The sequence below is a fragment of the Aotus nancymaae genome, unplaced genomic scaffold (assembly GCF_030222135.1).
Source record: "Aotus nancymaae isolate 86718 unplaced genomic scaffold, 86718_ANA_hifiasm-v0.15.2.pri h1tg000062l, whole genome shotgun sequence".
NCBI classification, from domain to species: domain Eukaryota; kingdom Metazoa; phylum Chordata; class Mammalia; order Primates; family Aotidae; genus Aotus; species Aotus nancymaae.
Genome location: NW_026988476.1, coordinates 41497540 through 41516735, shown reverse-complemented (window position 1 = coordinate 41516735; position 19196 = coordinate 41497540). Strand labels below are relative to the sequence as shown.

The 19196-nt window shown below is 46.7% G+C and overlaps 1 protein-coding gene across 2 annotated transcripts in view; it reads left to right on the top strand.

The window, feature by feature from the left end:
• The window catches only part of MYO5C (myosin VC), a 107276-nt gene that overhangs the window by 41145 nt on the left and 46935 nt on the right, over positions 1-19196 (top strand). For both annotated transcript variants that reach the window (XM_064365688.1, XM_064365687.1), the window contains exons 12-23: positions 254-394; positions 2130-2255; positions 5566-5649; positions 6955-7089; positions 7516-7613; positions 8739-8825; positions 9297-9408; positions 10188-10399; positions 12665-12830; positions 14683-14829; positions 16574-16738; positions 18331-18424. In XM_064365688.1, the coding sequence (XP_064221758.1) occupies positions 254-394; positions 2130-2255; positions 5566-5649; positions 6955-7089; positions 7516-7613; positions 8739-8825; positions 9297-9408; positions 10188-10399; positions 12665-12830; positions 14683-14829; positions 16574-16738; positions 18331-18424 (1567 nt within the window). The remainder of the gene's footprint in view (positions 1-253; positions 395-2129; positions 2256-5565; positions 5650-6954; positions 7090-7515; positions 7614-8738; positions 8826-9296; positions 9409-10187; positions 10400-12664; positions 12831-14682; positions 14830-16573; positions 16739-18330; positions 18425-19196) is intronic.

Here is a 19196-nt window from a genome sequence, read left to right as displayed (position 1 = left end):
CATAGGCTGGCCCAAACCACATCCTAGGAGATGGGGACCCATTCAGACCAGGTGGAAAGATGACAGCTAGACCTGCTTTAGGAGCTCTGCGGTATTGATCATCGTATGAGCGTGGTCTGTACTTCAGGGTCCTCGTGTTTAAACATAAACATTACAGATCAACTGTTTACGTTTTCCAAATGCTTACCTCCTGCTCTCTGGAAACACATTTTAATATTCTGTTTTACTTTCTGTATTAACTTTGGATTCCCAGCATGTCTTCAAACTGGAACAAGAAGAATACATGAAGGAAGATATCCCTTGGACTCTGATAGATTTCTATGACAATCAACCGGTTATTGACCTGATTGAAGCAAAAATGGGAATTTTGGAGTTACTGGATGAAGAATGCTTGGTAACTTTTAAGAATAATTGTTTTTCTCAGCTTTTAAGTTGTAACAGATGAGCATTTTGCAAAGCAATTTTTTTGAAGTGTACTTGTAAGGTCCTGATATTTACCCAATTGGTTGGATATTAATGCTGGGACGGCATCCACAGCAGGGACCCCAGAGGGCCTGCCAGGCCTCCCGCCTCGGCCTGCGTAGACCACCCCTGGGGAGCTGCACCGCCTCTTAGGTAACGTCCGACACGGAGGTGGACTCCGAAGCTGTCCCAAGGTGTATGTAGAAGTAGGCACGGAAACAGCAGGTGACTCCACTCCACTTGTCGGTGACTAATGAGAATTGAGTTTTCTTTTATATCCTGGTTCTTGTGAGTCATCAGCTATAGCTGAAAAATCAGCGTCATATGATTCACGGCAAGAGCTCTCTAGGAGCTTTCTTACCATTTCCGTCTGGAAAACTGAAGTGGGCAGCCTAGCAGTGTCTCCCATGGGGCCACAAGAACAAATAATCCCTAGGAGAGTAGTAATAAGGTTTTGGGGTTAAAGGATTTTTTTTTTTTTGAGACAGAGTCTTGCTCTACACTCAAGCTGGAGTGCAGTGGTGCGATCTCAGCTCACTGCAACCTTCACCTCTTGAGTTCAAGCAATTCTCTTTGAATCAGCCTCCGAAGTAGCTGAAATTATAGGTGCATGTCACCAGGCCCGGCTAATTTTTGTATTTTTAGTAGAGATGGGGTTTCCTTCTGTCTAATAAAAATCTGTATCAAGAATATATATATATATATATTTATTTATTTATTTATTAGATATATAGATAAATATATATATATATTTATTAGACAGCTATATAAACGTGTATCAAGAACAAACTTCTCAACTAGCTTAGTACTAGGAGATATGCCCTTATTTCAAGGAGTGAGTTAATTAGGAAGTAAAACAAAAGAAAAGCTCTTTTCCTGAGTTAGGGGAAGGGGAGGACTCTATTCAGGTGGCAGTCTTTTCCCGTTCACCTGTGAATAAAAGTCATGTTTATGTAATGGAAGCCACACTCTTTTTTCCTGAACCTTTAGACTTCTTTGGGAAGAAATAAAATACTGCCTATTTCATAGAAATAAAATTCTTCATTCTAAAGTCATTCTGTGACCATTTCTATTTAAAGTTTTGTTCTTCTAAAGGGACATTGATGTATCTATTAAAATATCACCTCAAATACCCCACAAATATATCTATAATTATTATTTGTCAATTAATAATAATTTTTAAAGTGCCCTAAAGATTAAGATCAAAGACAAATTAATGCCTAAAGTTGCTTTTTAAAAAGCCTCTAAGGCCAGGCGCAGTGGTTCATGCCTGTAACTGCAACACTTTGGGAGGCCAAGGTGGGTGGATCATCCGAGGTCAGGAGTTCAAGACCAGCCTGGCCAACATGGTGAAACCCGATCTCTGCAAAAATTAGTTGGGCGTGGTGGCAGGCACCTGTAATCCCAGCTACTTGGGAGGCTGAGGCAGAGGTTGCAGTGAACTGAGATGGTGCTGTTGCACTCCAGCCTGGGTGGCAGAGCCCGACTCCATCTCAAATAAATAAAAATAAATAACATTAAATAAATAAATAAATAAATAGCCTCCGATTGAGAGCAGTTAACTCTAAGGTGCCGAATCATCTTGGTTTCTTAGAATTAGTGCTTTTTCTCGCCTGTATGAATCTCTAGTTTTCTTACTTGCTATTTGCTTTATTTTTCTTTTCCAGTTACCACATGGAACTGATGAAAACTGGCTTCAAAAGCTGTATAATAATTTTGTCAACAAGAACCCCTTGTTTGAAAAGCCTAGAATGTCGAACACATCCTTCGTCCTCCAGCACTTTGCTGATAAGGTACTGTGAAGGTCTCCAGCAATGCTTCTACCCAGAACCAGCACAGTCTCCAGAAGGAGTAGGCAGGCCGGGAACGTTTCTGGTCAGATTCAAGTCATACTTGCCCTGTAGCTTTGATGAATGTGTGTTTAACGGTTCCTGATTTGTTTTTATGACAAAATACCTGAGTTTCAACTGTACTACTTTAAAGACGAATGTGTTGTTAGAAGACCTCACTTCTGATTTTGAATTTCCTGTGAATTCATTAACCTCTTATCAGTTTGTTTTCTGTATGAAGTTGTGATAATCAAGACAGCATAATTCTTTCCTATGATGAAAGCCATTACCTTTTTCTGAAGTTCTTTTTGATTAAACTGAACTGTATTACGATGGTAACCTAGGTTAACTCGAGATGATGATGGGTTTTCTAGGTTATCTTTGTGCTTTTTTTCATCTTTTTTATCTTTTTTCTTCTTTATATGTCTCCTTTTTCTTTTTACTAAACAAATGTTATTTCTCTAAAATGAAAATTTTTTTTTTTAAATCACATCACTGAAAGCTTAGCAATTAGAAGGAAAAAATCACCATAACCACCTGGCCTCCATGCACATTCTTACTTGTTTTCCTTTCTTAAGGGAGCTTGTACCTCCTCCCATGCCCTGGTTGGGTGTTGCCCTGGTGGCCCAGCCTAGTGTCAGGGCTCATGGGAATGGCTCGTGCTTGTCTGTGTTTATTGCAGAGGCTGGTGCTGTGAGTCAGAGCTGGTCACACCCAAGTGACTGGTGGAGGAGGGAGGGGACAGAAACCTGGAAAGCTGTGATCTGGCAGAGTACTGTAAATATAGGATTGGCTGGGCATGGTGGCTCACACCTGTAATCCCAGAACTTTGGGAGGCTGAGGTGGGAGGATTGCTTGAGGCCAGGAGACCAGCCTGGCCAACATGATGAAACCCTGTCTCTACTAAAAAATACAAAAATTAGCCAGGCGTGGTGGTGTACACCTATAATCCAAGATACTCCGGTGGCTGAGGCAGGAGAATCGCTTGAACCTGGGAGGCGGAGGTTGCAGTGAACTGAGATCATGCCTCTGCACTCCAGCCTGGGTGACAGAGTGAGATCCTGTCTCAAAAAAAAAAAAAAAAAGGATGGAGACAGCAAACCACCATGGCATGTATGTACATATGTAACAATCCTGCAGGATGCAGGATGTGCACATGTACCCCAGAGCCCAAAGTACTATTTAAAAAAAAAAGGGATAACATTTTAGTGCTTAGACTTTTTCAGATGGGTTCCTGAAAAGGTGCCTATGAAATGAATGATCATATGTTAAATTGTATTTTCTATCTATTGTCTTATAATTTCAGTGTTCTGGTCCCATGGGGAAAAGGAAGGGAAAAGACCAGACTCCATAAAAAACACATACAGGATTTTTTTTTTTTTTTTTTTTTGAGACGGAGTTTTGCTGTTGTTACCCAGACTGGAGTGCAATGGTGCGATCTCGGCTCACCGCAACCTCCGCCTCCTGGGTTCAAGCAATTCTCCTGCCTCAGCCTCCCGAGTAGCTGGGACTACAGGCACACGCCACCATGCCCAGCTAAGTTTTGTATTTTTAGTAGAGACGGGGTTTCACCATGTTGACCAGGATGGTCTCGATCTCTTGACCTCGTGATCCACCCGCCTCGGCCTCCCAAAGTGCTGGGATTACAGGTGTGAGCCACCGCGCCCGGCCTAGCACATACGGGATTTCTTTCAAGGGTCTCTCTCTATAGGATCTAGTTTCTGTAATTCTCTCACCTGCCACTTCCAGGAAGTTTCCCTTAAAAGAACTATGCAGCGTTTGGGCTGGATTACAGATTGGTGGGAAGAACTCACGCTCACTATGGGGTTGGATCAGGTTTTCAGGTTTTCAATCTCACTGGCCAGGGGAATCAGGTCATATTGAATGCAAGACAGCTTAGCTTAGATGTAGCAACTCTGCACATCTTCCCTTGGTCCCAGAGTCCCCAACAGAGGCACCAGCTGCCTGTGACACTGTCCCACAGATGCTCGCCCAGATCAGGAAAGCTCTATGTTTGCTGCCTTTGCCTGGCTCACACCACCATTCTGGAAGAATTTGTACAGCAGTCCATGTACTTCACTCACAAAGAAGTGTTTACAAACAGCCAGTATTCCTGGATCTTAACCTACCAGCAAGGATCTTAACCTACTACCAAGGATCTTAACCTTCCTTACCTGGGGGACAAAGCAGAGGCCATCCCCAGGGAACCCTCTGCCTCCGGATTCCAGCACCCTCCAAAGCTTGTTTCCTCATTGTCGATTTTTTAAATTAATTTTAATATACCTTTTTAATTTATGAAAAGTATATTATCACATATTAAGATATGCAATCCAGAGGCATAAACTAGGGGGTGTTGACTGTTTAAGCATTCACTCTGGATATGCCATGGTTTGAGGGATTTGAGAAGCCTTACTCATCAGAAAGGGCGGCATGGAGAGGTCTTCTAAGCCAGATTAGAGTGCAGATGTCTGTCTACTCTAAATCTGACTCTGAGGGCTTGGTGGCTCTTGAAGGCTTGGTGGTCAGCTGGTCGGCTTTTCTTGTCTGTTTTTTTTGTTTGTTTGTTTTTGAGATGGAGTTTCGCTCCTGTTGCCCAGGATGGAGTGCGAAGGCATGATCTCGGCTCGCTGCAACCTCTGCCTCCCGGGTTCAAGCAATTCTCCTGCCTCAGCCTCCTGAGTAGCTGTGATTACCGCCATGCACCACCATGCCTGGCTAATTTTGTATTTTTAGTAGAGATGGGGTTTCTCCATGTTGGTCAGGCTGGTCTCAAACTCCCGACCTTAGGTGATCCACCTGCCTTGGCCTCCCAAAGTGCTGGGATTACAGGCATGAGCCACCTCACCCAGCCAGTTTTTCTATCCTTTCTACCATATTGATGTTGATTTAGGAAAAGATGTCTGTTTGAACCCAATGAACACCACTGAGCTTTTTCCTCCTCCTGGTGGCTTCAAAGGCAAAGGGCACCCTAAGTCAGGTGTTCTTGTATGAATTGCACATACCACAGGGAGCAACTGGACCCCTGTGGCCAGAGGGAGCCGACAGGTGAGTGCAGAGTGATCAGCAGGTGGGTGAGAAATCCAGGTGGTGGGAGAGAAGACACATTCCCAGCTTATACGTAATGGTCTGCTGCTGTGACGCACAGACACCAGACCTCTTTTTGTAAGACTGCCTTTATAGCCTTTTTATTAATCTTAAAAAAGAGATAGAACTTGTACTTAGGTGCTATCTTCTTTGGCTTCTTTGAGAATAATTAATTGCTTTCTCTGTATAGGTAGAATATAAATGTGAAGGTTTCCTTGAGAAAAACAGAGACACCGTCTATGACATGCTGGTTGAAATCCTGAGAGCAAGCAAGGTCTGTAAAGTCCTAGGGGCAACTAAAGTTATTTTATAATTGACATGGATCTAGATATATATAAGGAGAGAGAGAGAGAGGGTGTGTGTGTGTGTGTGTGTGTGTGTGTGAGTGTGAGTGTGTGTGTGAAGTCTCTGAACAGTGGTAAGTTATAGCTCACAGATACAAAAAGATAACTATTGTAAATCTCTACCATATGCCAAATCAGAAATCAAACATGCAGATGACAGGAAGGACAGCTAACACAATCATTAAAGAATCACAATTCCAGCGAGACGTGGTGGCTCACACCTGTAATCGCAGCACTTTGGGAGGTAGAGGTGGGTGGATTGCTTGAGGCCAGAAGTTTGAGACCAGCCTGGCCAAAAAGGCAAGACCCTGTGTCTTCTAAAAATATGAAAAACATTAGCAAGGAGTGGTGACACACCTGTAGTCCCACCTACTTGGGAGGCTGAGGTGGGAAGAGTGCTTGGCTCTGGCAGGTGGAGGCTGCAGTGAGCCATGATGGCACCACTGCACTCTAGCCTGGGCAACAGAGCAAGACCCTGTCTCAAAACAAAACAAAATACGAAATTCACTCTGAGAGAAGATAGAACATTCAAAGAAATGACTGAAACAAGATAGAACATAGTAAGTGCTTTAAAAGAGGTACAAATACAAAAAATTAGCTGGGCATGGTGGCGCGTGCCTGTAATCCCAGCTACTCAGGAGGCTGAGGCAGGAGAATTGCCTGAACCCAGGAGGCGGAGGTTACAGTGAGCCGAGATTGCGCCATTGTACTCCAGCCTGGGTAACAAGAGCGAAACTCCGTCTCAAAAAAAAAAAAAAAAAGAGGTACAAATACAAGATGAAGATGGTTCAGAGAAGTTAGGATTATTCATTCATTGTGAAGGGGGTGGGGCTGGAAAACATTTTAACAGATTCATGGGTAGGGTTTGGATCTGCAGGGATGAGAATGTGGAGTAGGAGGGAGGAGATTCCAGGTGGAGACACAGTGTGAGCCAGGCATGGAGGTGAGAATAATAGATTTTCCACTTTCTGACACAGTGATAGCCACACAGAGCGATACCCACACAGAGATATTCACACACTTTTCTTCTCTGTTCCTGTTCCGGGGAAAGAAGCCACGGGCCATCCCTAGGGAAGATGATCCTCTTGCGGAATTGAGATTTGGCTATAGGCGGTGGCGAGGTTGTTTTCCGCCCACTAATGTAGCTGGGTTATTGTCACCATTTGTGTGGCTTGTATGACTGAGGACTGCGGACAGTTGCTTTTGGACCTTGAGATCCTCTCTGTTCTTTCCAGTTTCATCTCTGTGCCAGCTTTTTTCAAGAGAATCAAGTTCCTCCTTCTCCTTTTGGTTCGATGATTACAGTTAAATCTGCCAAGCAAGTCATCAAGCCAAACAGCAAGCATTTCCGGACCACCGTGGGGAGCAAGGTACTGAGAAGGTGTTTGAGAGCGAGGGGGCTGAAGGCAGGGCCAGGTCCTGGGGAGCCAGGGCACTCAGACATGGACGGACGCTGGGGCTCTTCCAATCTAACTTGCGCTCCACTGCAGAAAGTTCATCATCATCATCCTTCCACCTCCAAGGCAGCACGCGCTGGAGCAAACCACACTTGTGCACAATGACATGGTTTATTAAGTTCTCCACTGTTTGGGAGTGTTAGAGAAGTGTTCTGTCCAGAACAATAGAATATGCTGATAAACCACAGTCATGGACTGAAACCTTTCATAATAGATGTTTATGTGCGAAGCTATCTTTTCTTCCTATTGAGTAGCTTAACAAGGTTGGGCTGCTTTTTACCGGGATGTAAGCAGTAAATTATTTCAGAGCCATGTTTGATCTCTAGCTTTGTTTCCTAGTTCCGCAGCTCTCTGTACTTGCTCATGGAGACCCTCAATGCGACGACACCGCACTACGTTCGATGCATTAAGCCAAATGATGAGAAGTTACCCTTTGAGTAAGTGTTCTTACACGACACACAGCGAAGATGCGGGGAGGCAGTTTCTGCCATAAAGTTGGAGAATTTGCTTCCAATTGTCTTGAGCTGTAGCCTGTTTCTAGGTTTTTTTAATGATTCAGAACAATGCTGCCCTTTACATAAAATGTTAGCCTCTCTGGTTAAACCCCCTCATCTCCAGGGCTAAGCAAAAAGGCTAGATTTGAAAAAATCATACAACTAAAATTTTTGCAACTGCGCCAGAACCTTTTACTTGATTAAAAGAAGAATGACGGTGGCTCATGCCTGTAATCCCAGCACTTTGGGAGGTTGAGGCGAGCAGATCACGAGGTCAGGAGTTCGAGACCACCCTGGCCGATATGGTGAAACCCCATCTCTACTAAAAATACAAAAATTAGCCGGGCATAGTGGCACTTCCTGTAGTCCTAGCTACTCGAGAGGCAGAGGTTGCAGTGAGCCAAGATTGTGCCACTGCACACCAGGCTGGGTGACAAAGCAAAACTCTGTCAAAAAAAAAAAGAAGAATGAGATGTATGTTTGTAGAAGGTCATAAAAGATCCAAAGATTTGTCCTCCTACATGATGGCATGAGGCATTAGGCTTGTTCTCAGGTGCCCTGTGGAAGAGACCCAGAGTCTGTGAATGTAAGGTGTAAAGAGTCCCTTGTAGCTTACTAGAGCTGAAAGAGGCGTCTGAAGGGGGATGCATTGTCTATGGAGGTGGGGAGTATGTCTGGGGGTCACTAGATGGGTGAGACCTAAGCTGCAGAGCCACCTGCTGGGTGTTTTGTAAAGGAAATTCAAGCATCAGTGGGTGCTTGGGCCAGGCAAGCTAGCACATTTCTTTCTACCTGGTTGTCGTTTGAAGCTCAACCCAAAGGCCAGTTCCCCCAAGGCCGTTTCCCTGCTGCCTCCATCAGAGTCAGCTGCTCCTTTCTCTATCTCACTGCACCTTGCTGGACTGTTCTGCAGAGGGGCTATTTTTCTTGGTCATGCAACAGAAACTTATTAAGTCTCTGCCGGATACCTGGCATGGGGCCACGGTCTAGGCAGGTCTGCTCTGCCTGTCTAGCGGCATATTCAGCAATTACGATGCCTTAACACATAATAACATTGTCTTCTTTAAGATTTGACTCCAAAAGAATTGTTCAGCAGCTGCGAGCCTGCGGCGTGTTAGAAACGATTCGCATTAGTGCACAGAGCTACCCCTCCAGGTATGTTGTCCATCCTTGTTTTGGGGGAGGAAAATGCCCGACTTTAGAGCTGTGCTGAGAACCAAGGATGTGGCTGCCATGATTTTTGTCACATACTTTCGGCTTCTGTAAAGTGCCCCCAAGATTTTCCCACTGCCCTTTGGGAAGTCTAGAAGAGGGTGAGAAATAGGCTTTGTGGGGGACAGAGGCCACCAACACCTCCTCACCCCATCACTGCATCTCACCGCCTCTCCGGGGTGCTGGGAAGACACTGAGTGGGAGAAGGAGGACAATTGCTGGGGCAGACAGGTGTGCTCGGGGTGTCCTGGTAGTGTCTCAGGCAGGCGGGGTATCAAAGATCAGTGCCATCATCCTCAGGACAGATTCCACCACCCGTGCCCTGTGACAACAGTGGCAGGTAAGGCAGCGGAGTCCCCAGACACAACATGCTTCCTCTGACACACCTGGCTTTGATCCCCTTTGATTTTCCAGGTGGACATACATCGAGTTCTATAGCCGCTACAGCATTCTCATGACCAAGCAAGAGCTTTCCTTCAGCGATAAAAAGGAGGTGTGCAAGGCGGTTTTACACAGATTCATCCAGGTCAGTTTCCCCACCTCCTGGGATCGTGGTCTCCTTCCTGGAAGCACGTCTCCCAAACATGCTGTTTCATCTTTGTGTCAGACGCTCAGGACTGTAATCATGAACACCTGAGAAGAAAGAAAAGATGCCCCGAGCATTTATCTGCTAAGGAGACCATAGCAGAGCACTCCCTGGGCCATGAATCCCCGTTGGGAATCCACATCCAAACCCTGGCCTCCCCAGTGTCCTCATGTCCTGCTTTGTTCTCCCACGATCTAACCCCGTCCTCTGTGGACCAGGCTCATAGGATATGGTCAGCTGGGGTGGCTGTTGAGTCACGTGGCTCCAGGCATGGTGCCCAGTGTGGATTGATGTCATTGCTGCAGTGATGAGTTGTGATGGGAAAGGATGGGGAGTTCCAAGGTCCAGCAAAGGCGGTGGTGAAGAGAACCCAGAATGAAGACAGAAAACCAAACTTCCCCAGTTTTCTTCTACTCTGATATGGAGACCACGTGAGAGCAGCTGAGGTTCCTGGGAGCCCAGCTGAGAATCGCTGCACGTGACCTTCACTCCCCTTCTTACTAACAGATGGATTCCACAGCCTAAGTCCCATTTTTCCTCCAATGTGGCTTTAAACAAACAACTCAAAGGATGCATTTCTAGATCACAATATGAATTTTTCTGCTCTAAATGGCAAAATAATAATATTTCTGGCACCTTTGAATCCCTAAAGGTCTTTTCCAGATATTATAGAAAATCTGAAAGATTTTAATTCTGACTCTATCATTTTTCTCTTCCAGGATTCTAATCAGTACCAGTTTGGTAAGACCAAAATTTTCTTCAGAGCCGGACAAGTGGCTTATTTAGAGAAACTTCGACTGGATAAACTGCGGCAGAGTTGTGTGATGATACAAAAGCACATTCGTGGCTGGCTCCAGAGGAAAAAATTCCTCCGGGAGAGACGAGCCGCCCTGATAATCCAGCAGTACTTCCGGGGTCAGCAAACCGTGCGGTATGTTGGAATCAAGGAACACATGTGGAACTGGGGGGCTTTCTGTGCAGATCATCTCCGGGGGGAGCACCCATCAAGGTCAAAGGACCTTTCTCCTGTGACCCAGGGTGCACCTGTGCATGGGTCCCTTTTGTGGTCACGAGCATTGAGGCAAGAAGGGTTCGTCTCTCAGGGGCAGGTAGTGCTGGCTCTGCCTGGTGTCTGCGTGGTGAGCTGAGATCCAGGGCCCTGCAGGGAGGAAGCCCTGGTGAGGGTGTTACTAAGGAGAGTCAGAGTTCCAGAAGCCCAGGGAGAGGCCCAGGGCCTCTTTCCTGGGGGAATTGAAAATGCCGAAGACCATCAAGGCCCTAGTGAAGATCCAAAGGACAGATGCCAAGAACAGCCAGCGACTAGCTTGCCTGCAACGTTGGAGGGTGCACCATGGCAGAGGGGGTCCCTGGCAAGGCCTGGTAGCAAACCCATTGCACAACCCCTGAGGAGGAAGGCTACAGCGGCCCCAGCCGAGCGGAGGGCTGAGGGGAGAGTGGTCTACCAGCTATGCCGATCCCACCCGCCTCAGGGGTCCTGAGAGTCCACAGGACCCTGCTAGCCCACTGAAGGACCAGGGTCATTCTGGGACTTTTGGGGCTTCAGTGTACCTGCTGGAAAGCATGAGACCAGGGTACTCCTAGATAAACTGTGTTTCTCTCTGCCTGCCCTGCTCCTTCCTTGGGATGCTGTGAGAATGCTTGAGAAGGCCAGCATTTAGGGTTAGGCTGCGTCTGTGAGCCTGACTTCTTCTTCAGCTTGAGGCTGGCCTGTGGCGCCATCTGGCCTCTGCATGACCAGCGTGGTGCGGCGTGGACACACGCCCAGGCTGGCTCACCCTCCTGTGCTTCCGGCTCAGCGGATAACAGCAGACTCTAGAGAAGGAAACCAGTTACCTTCCCCTCCAAGGCCGTGCTGCCTTTCCATGTGGGTCTCACCAGGGCCTGATCATCCTGCCCTGCTGGCCTCTTGCCTGTCCCATTCATTGCATCCCACTGCTGTCCCCAGGTTAGGCTCATGGCATCACCTGCCTTGCACTCTGATGGCACTGTGCTCCACCTGCCACCTCCCTCCCATCTTCCTATATCAGAGCCTGATTGAGCCACTGCTCTGCACCTGCCTTTAATCCATCTAAAGGCCCCTGTTTCCTGTAGAATAGCATTCAGTCTCTGACATGGTATTCAAATCCATCCATAGCCTGGGTGCATTCATAAGAATGGAAGCTCCATGAGGACAGGGATCACACTTGTCGGGTCATCCATACCTAGACCTAGCATGGTAGTTGTCATAGTAGGTGTTCAACAAATATATTTTTAATATAACAAATGGAGCCCATCTATTTTTCTAACCTCACTGAAGACTGATTTTCTTCATGCATCTTACTATTCTAGAGATTCTGAAAATACTCCTTCTCTGAGTATTTCAGGCACTGCTGGGCCTCCGTGCCTTTACTCATGCTGGTCCCTCATTCTGAAAGCCTTTTCCAGCCTCCACTGTGTACAGACATCCTACTCCATCAAGGGCTGGCTCATATCAGCTCTTCCCAAGCAGAATAACCGTTTTTTCCCCTCTCACTTACACATCTTGTTAGTTGGAATTTTACTTTTTCTCTTTCTTGGCCATTTGTTAGTCTTTCTGTACATGAGGCTGTGAACTCTAAAGGCAAGAACATTATCTTCATCTCTAGTCATTTAGACAGGGGCAGCAAACTTTTTCCGTAGAGGACCAGATGATAACTATGTAAGGCATTGAGGGCTTGCAATCTCTCCTGCTGCCATGCCATGAAAGCAGCCACGGATGAGGTGTATATATGGCTGTGTTCCAGTAAAGCTTGAAAATGGCAGGCGGCAGCCTGAGTTGGCCCATGGGCCGTCATTTGCCAGCCTTGATCTGGAGGCTCCAGCATGATTTCCCACATGAATGAATGAGGACATGAATGAGCAAGTGCAGCGCCAGTGCACAGTCTCATTGTCATGGTCTCTGTGGGCACCCAGGGGGAGGTGAGTCGATTGGCCTGAATAGGAAGAGAGTGAAAGTTCCCATGTGGTTCCTCAAGGAGAGGGAACTGGGGATTGACCTCGAGTAGGCATTGGGATAAACACTCCCAGAGTTTAATGAGGAGAGGTGCAACATATTTGAACCTTCCTTACTAAACGCATGCTAGCCAAGCCTGCAGCTCTGTTATGGAAGTTGATGCTCTGCGGATAACAGACTCACTCTTCATCCTTGTTAACCAAGGAAAGCTATCACTGCAATGGCCTTAAAAGAAGCCTGGGCAGCCATAATCATTCAGAAGCACTGCCGCGGATATCTTGTTCGCAGTCTGTATCAGCTGATTCGCGTGGCCACCATCACCATCCAGGCCTACACCCGAGGATTCCTGGCAAGGAGGAGGTATCGAAAGGTACAGCCAACCTCTCTGTAGAGGAGGAAGGGGCGTATAGGCCTTCCTTACTGAGAACGAAATAGGGCCCAGGGAGAGACTCCACTATGAGCAACCTCGCTTTGCACAAAATGTCAGCCAAGCCAGAAAGATTCTGCCAGGTGCTGTGGCTCATGCCTATAGTCCCAACTAATCAGGGAGCTGAAGTGGGAGAATCCCGAGAGCCCAGGAGTTCGAGGCTGCAATGAGCTATGATCACACCAGTACACTCCAGCCTGCGTGGGCAACAGAGGGAGATCCTGTCTTGAAATACACACACACACATCCCAGTAGGACTGTTAGTTTCTCTTGAAATACACACACACACACACACACACACACACACACACACACACACACACACACACACACACACACACCCCCAGTAGGACTGTTAGTTTCTCTTTCTCCCAGTTGGCCCCAAAGAAACCATACCAAAGGAAAGTATATTTTAGGCCAATAATGTGCAGGCTGTACCCCCAGCAGACCTCACCTAAAGCAGACTGAGTGGGGAAAGAAACTTTAAAAGATCAGCACACTGCCAGCCCACAGACTGGAGAGAGCTCTCACAGCCAGATGGGGTGGGCCAGCGTGCTCCAAATCCAAAGAAACAAATTATAATGTAAAATTGAACCAGTTTTGCACATATTCAAGATTGCCCTACTGACTAATACAAAGCACAATGAAATGGCACTTTTAGAGGCAACAGCTTCAGACCCAGGAAAGGGTGATGAGTTTCATATGGCAAAGACATAGTTTTCTTCCTTTCAAGGAGGCAGGAGAGCAGTTAAGTGTTGACTTCAACATAGGGGGGTATGATCCATCCTGTGAGTGGATGGGAAAGGGGTTGAAATCGGACAAAGTTTGGTCTCAGAGATTTCACCATCTCAATTTGGTCACTTCTGATGAAAAAATTAAAAAGTTGTCCAAAGATACTTTAAAGCTGAAAACCTGAACAGTGTATTTTGGGGGTTTCTTTCTGGCTAACTCCTGGAATCACCTTTTTTTAAAAAATATATTTATTTATTTTTGAGACAAGGTCTCACTCTTCTTGCCCAGGCTGGAGTGCAGTGGCACAATCACAGCTCACTGCAGCCTCAACCTCCCAGGCTCAAGCAATCCTCCCATCTTGGCCTCCTGAGCAGCTGGGACCACAGGCATGAGACACCATGCCCAGCTAATTTTTCTATTTTTTTTTTCATAGCGAATGGGTCTCTCTATGTTGCCAAAGCAGCTCCTGGGCTAAAAGGATCTTCGTGCCTCAGCCTCCTGAGTAGCTAGAACTACAGGTACATGCCACCAGACCTGGCTAATTTTTAAATTTTTTTGTAGAGATGAGATATTGCTATGTTGCCCAGGCTGGTCTTGAACTGGCCTCAAGTGATCTTCCCTCGTGGGCCTCCCAAAGCTCTGAGATTACAGATGTGAGCTATAGGATCGGCCCTAGTACAACTGCTTTGATGCTGAATATGACAAGTATGTTTTTGAAATAACTAGTCTCTGCAAAAAAAAAAAAAGAAAGTTATGGCAGAGACCAATTTCTTGGGACATGGGTTTCTCATACCATTTTTTACCAACAATAGCAAGACTGCTTTTCTGCATAAAGACCTTCCCGGAGACGAGGGGGTTCTAGTATGAGAGTGTCTGTTCATACACACCTGCTATAGGTAGGCTTTGGTTATTGTTTGAAAAGTCTAGGTGTGATACAGCTCTGCAGGTTGGGAAGAAGAAACTCATATTCTACACTGTGGCAGTTACATCTTCCAGCGTTAGAGGTGTTGGTTAGAGGAAGAGTTGGGGTCCAGTTTATATTTCACAAAATCTTGTTTTAAAGATGCTGGAAGAACACAAGGCTGTGATCCTGCAGAAATACGCACGGGCGTGGCTGGCCAGACGCAGATTCCAGAGTATCCGACGATTCGTGCTCAACATTCAGCTTACTTACAGGGTCCAGCGTTTGCAGAAAAAGTTGGAAGATCAGGTAGGTGCTCATAGTGCATCTTTTATGTCTACGTTTTCTTACATGGGTGTATTTTGTTCTGGAGCAGTTTCTTAGCTGTGCTATTATATGTATGCCTATGTTAGGAGGTTCACACAGTTTACGTGGACCCCGTGAGCTAGGAAACAGAAGTACACTATAAAGAGCTGCTGCCTGTGGTGGCATAGGTTGTATACTGCACAAGTGTGCCTACTTCAGATAGCAGGTGGGGCTGAAATCCAGCCTGCCTCCACTTATCAAGGCAGGTGTCCCTGTGTGAAGCTGTGCTGCCTTGAGGCAAAGATACCTCCTGATTTGCTCAAAGATGCTGTCTGCATGCCAAGCATGCTGCCTTGGGATTGCATCAGCTCAAAGGAGCTGCCAGTTCTAATTTTCCCACAGGTGCCTTAGGGTCTGGCTGCAGCCCTGCCTAGTTTGGGAAGATTCTCCATACCATTCCCACTGGTAGGAAAAGAAACATCCATATGCTCTCAGCTGGTGGGGAGGGCTATGGAACACACAGTGTCCAGATCCATAAAACTCACTCCCAGGCCTGTCTCAGATAATCCTGAGGCTCTCCTAAGGTGAGCTTTAAACTTAGCCCTAAGCTATACCACAGGGCTCTTGAATGAACAAGTGTGTGTGTGAACCAATAGACTTGGAGTCAGGTGGGTTTCCCTTCTTTGTGCTGTTGCATGACAGGCCTGCATGCTACACAGTTTGTACAGAATAGTGCTTAAAAATAGCCGAGGCCGGGTACGGTCACTCACACCTGTAGTCCCAGCACTTTGGGAGGCCAAGGCGGGCGGATTACCTGAGGTTGGGAGTTTGAGACCAGCCTGACTAACGTGGAGAAACCCCATCTCTACTAAAAATGGAGAATTAACCAGGATGGTGGCACACGCCTATAGTCCCATCACTCAGGAGGCTGAGGCAGGAGAATCGCTTGAACCCGGGAGACAGGTTGCAGTGAGCCGAGATCGCGCCATTGCACTCCAGCCTGGGCAACAAGAACGAAACTCCGTCTCAAAAAAAAAAAAAAAATAGCCGCGGCAATGCCTGGCAGGAGTCCCGATGCTGCCTGAGCTCCGTTTTAGGTGTGTTTGTTAGTTTGCAGGACTGTCACAGCAAAGTATCATTGACTGGGTGGCTTAAACAACAGAAATTTACTGTCTTACAGTTTTGGAGGCTGGAGGTCCCATATCAAGGTATTGGCAGGGTTGGTTTCTTCTGAGGCCTCTCTCCTTAGCTTGTGAGTGGCTGCCACCTCCCTTTGTCTTCACATGATCTTCCCTCCATGCCTGTGCCTGTGTCTTAATCCCCCCTTCTTCTAAGGATGGCAATCATATTGGAGTAGGGCTCACCCTGAGGGCTTGTTTCACTCAATTCCCTCTCTAAAGGCCTGTCTTCAAATATAGTGATATTCCTAGGTTCAGAGGTTAGAACTTCAGCAAACAAATTTTGGGGGGCAAAGTTTGGCCCATAACAGTAGGGTTGTACTGGTTCTCCAGGATTGGAAATCTCCCACGTTAAAATAGCCACCAGTTTGGGAAGACATGTACCCAGCAAGATCTTGCCATGCTGGTTTCACCATGGAGAAGAGCAACAAATGTCAGTGCAGTGATAAGTGTGATCAGCCTAAAGCAACCTCTCAGATTTGGATTCCATGTCAAAGGCTGTGAGAATTAAATGGAACAGCATCTCTTTTTGGATAAACCTCTAAACATCTGGAAATTCTTTTCTCTAGAACAAAGAAAACCATGGGCTGGTGGAGAAGCTGACCAGCCTGGCTGCTCTTCGAGCTGGGGATGTGGAAAAGATTCAGAAGCTGGAAACAGAGCTGGAAAGAGCAGCCACCCACAGGCAGCATTACGAGGAGAAGGGGAAGAGATACAGGGATGCCGTGGAAGAGGTCAGCCGTGGGCTTGTGAGCCGGGAGGGAAAGACACGGACTCTCTGTGGAAAAGAGGAGCCCTACAGGCTTTTCCTATGAAGCGGATTTCTGCAGAGCACATCAGATTTTGCTTTCAACTTCCATTACCAAAGGGAACCTCCCTTTGAGGAAAAGCGAGATCAGCGCATTAAAGTCTAGGGGAAGGGAGGGGGTTAATAATTAGAAATGCAACATAGGTTTTCTTTTTCGAGTTTTGCAAAGTGATGAAAGGCCCAAAGAGCTCTGGCTGGCCCCTTCCCTTTCTTCCAGATGACCCTGGTCCCCTGTGACTTGTCTTTAAGATCTGTGCCCTGGAAACATCTCTCCCTGAACAGCAGTGCAAAGCTAGGGTAGGGTTTTCATCTCCAGTGTAGTAAAAAGAGCAGTCAATGTAAAAACCAGATGCCCTAGATTGAAATCTTGCCTTTGTCTGGCTGGACAGCCTTGGCTAAGTCTCTTACCCTCTCTGAATTTTAGTTTCTTCATAAAAAAATGAGAATAACAAAAAAGGGCTGACGGAATTGTTGTGAGAATAAAATGGTCAGATGAAATACTTTAGCCAAATGCCTATGGTGAGTCCCTGCAAAAGTGTGAGCTAGTGTGTTCTAGGAAGGTGGTCTTTATTACCATTCACGCTGCTGCATTTTTTTTCTTTTTTCTTTTTTTTTGAGAGGGAGTCTCTGTCACCCAGGCTGGAGTGTAGTGGCATGATCTTGGCCCACTGCAAATTCCACCTCCCAGGTTCAAGCAATTCTCCTGCCTCAGCCTCCTGAGTAGCTGGGATTACAGGTGCCCGCTACCACGCCCAGCTAATTTTTTGTATGTTTAGTAGAGGTGGGGTTTCACCCTGTTGGCCAGGCTGGTCTTGAACTCCTGACCTCAAGTGATCCGCCTGCCTTGGCCTCCCAAAGTGCGGGGATTACAGGCGTGAGCCACTGCACCTGGCCTCTGCTGCATTTTCAAAGTCTTAGCACCCAGGTTTGGTAGCTTGGAGGCCCAGAAGACATCCCTTTGCCCTCCCCGTGACCCAGTGCTGGGTGCACCAACACTGCTGCCGTGGGCATCAGCAGCTGCCTGTCACCATCAGTCAGCACCACGGGGCCTGCTGCCAGCCCAGCAGACACTTTACCAGGAGAATTTGAAATGATAGGAATTCTGCTGTGCTCACACATCCTTCCTGAGTCATAACAATTGCAAAGTGTGAATCCCCTTTATGCCATCAACTGCGTAATCATAGCATATTCAATATATAAAGTCCCCTGGCTATTGAGAAGCTCTGCAAAAGGAAGAGGTATGTCCTTGACATCAAGGAGCCTCTGGATGTATCCTTTCTCCTTGTTTCAGCCCTTGCTTACCGGGTCAGGAATAGAGTCACCTTTGAAGCCACATTGAGCCCTTGCATGTGGAACTAATGGCAGCATCTTACAGTGGGCTGGTGCTGGCTGTTATCTAGGGACAGGAGCTGAGAAAAAATAAACTAATTTAAGAATATACATCTTTTGCCAAGGCAATGGTGACAACTTGAAGTGAGGTTTTCAAAAAAGTTTGCTTTTCCCCCTTCCCTCTGCTAGAAATTGGCAAAGCTTCAGAAGCATAATTCAGAACTGGAAACAGAGAAAGGAAAAATACAGCTGAAGCTTCAAGAGAAGACTGAAGAGTTGAAAGGTAAAGCTCCGGGGGCTTACAAATCCAGACATTCACTGATTTGCCACTCAGTAAACAGTATTGGGGGTGACCAGTTTTAGAACCAGGGGTCTCTGGCGTACACTTAGTTTAGTGAGACAGTTTTCACTCCACAAGGAATAACTACATTTAAGTCATGGTAACTTTGCCCTACAGATTCATCTATTTTATTTCCATCTTTTGTCAGACAGCACAGCAGTTCCTCTCTGTGCCTCAGAACCTCCTGGACCCTTTGCAAAGTACAGATGGTCAGACCATGAGCCCAGAGCTTTTGCATCAGAAGATGGGTGTGTGTGTGTGTGTCTGTGTGTGCACATGGGTGTGTGGTGGTGTCAGAGGTGGTTCAGACATCTGTAATTTAGAAAACCTTTATGGTGATTCTGATGTACCATCAGGGTAATGCCGCAGTCATGTTTGGTGCTCGCCAAAGATTTGCAGAAAACATTTTGATCTGTGAGAGTTAGTTAGCCCAAGTGACACCCATGTCCTCTGCCACTGTCTTGCCCTGAGTGAAGGGCAGACCCTGGAACCAGTAGGTATCACTTCCTTTAGGGGTGTGGCACAGCTATGCTTAGTCTCACTCCATCCATTTGGGCTTTCCAGCTCAAATTCAACTTGACAGTGTTTGCTGTATCCCAGAAGAGGCAACAGGCCACAGAGCCTGGCAGTCCCTGACCAGATGGGTTTAAATCACCACTCTCAGTGATCTTGTCTAGGGATCTCTTCCTTAAGCTCCAATGGGGGCAGCAGGGGC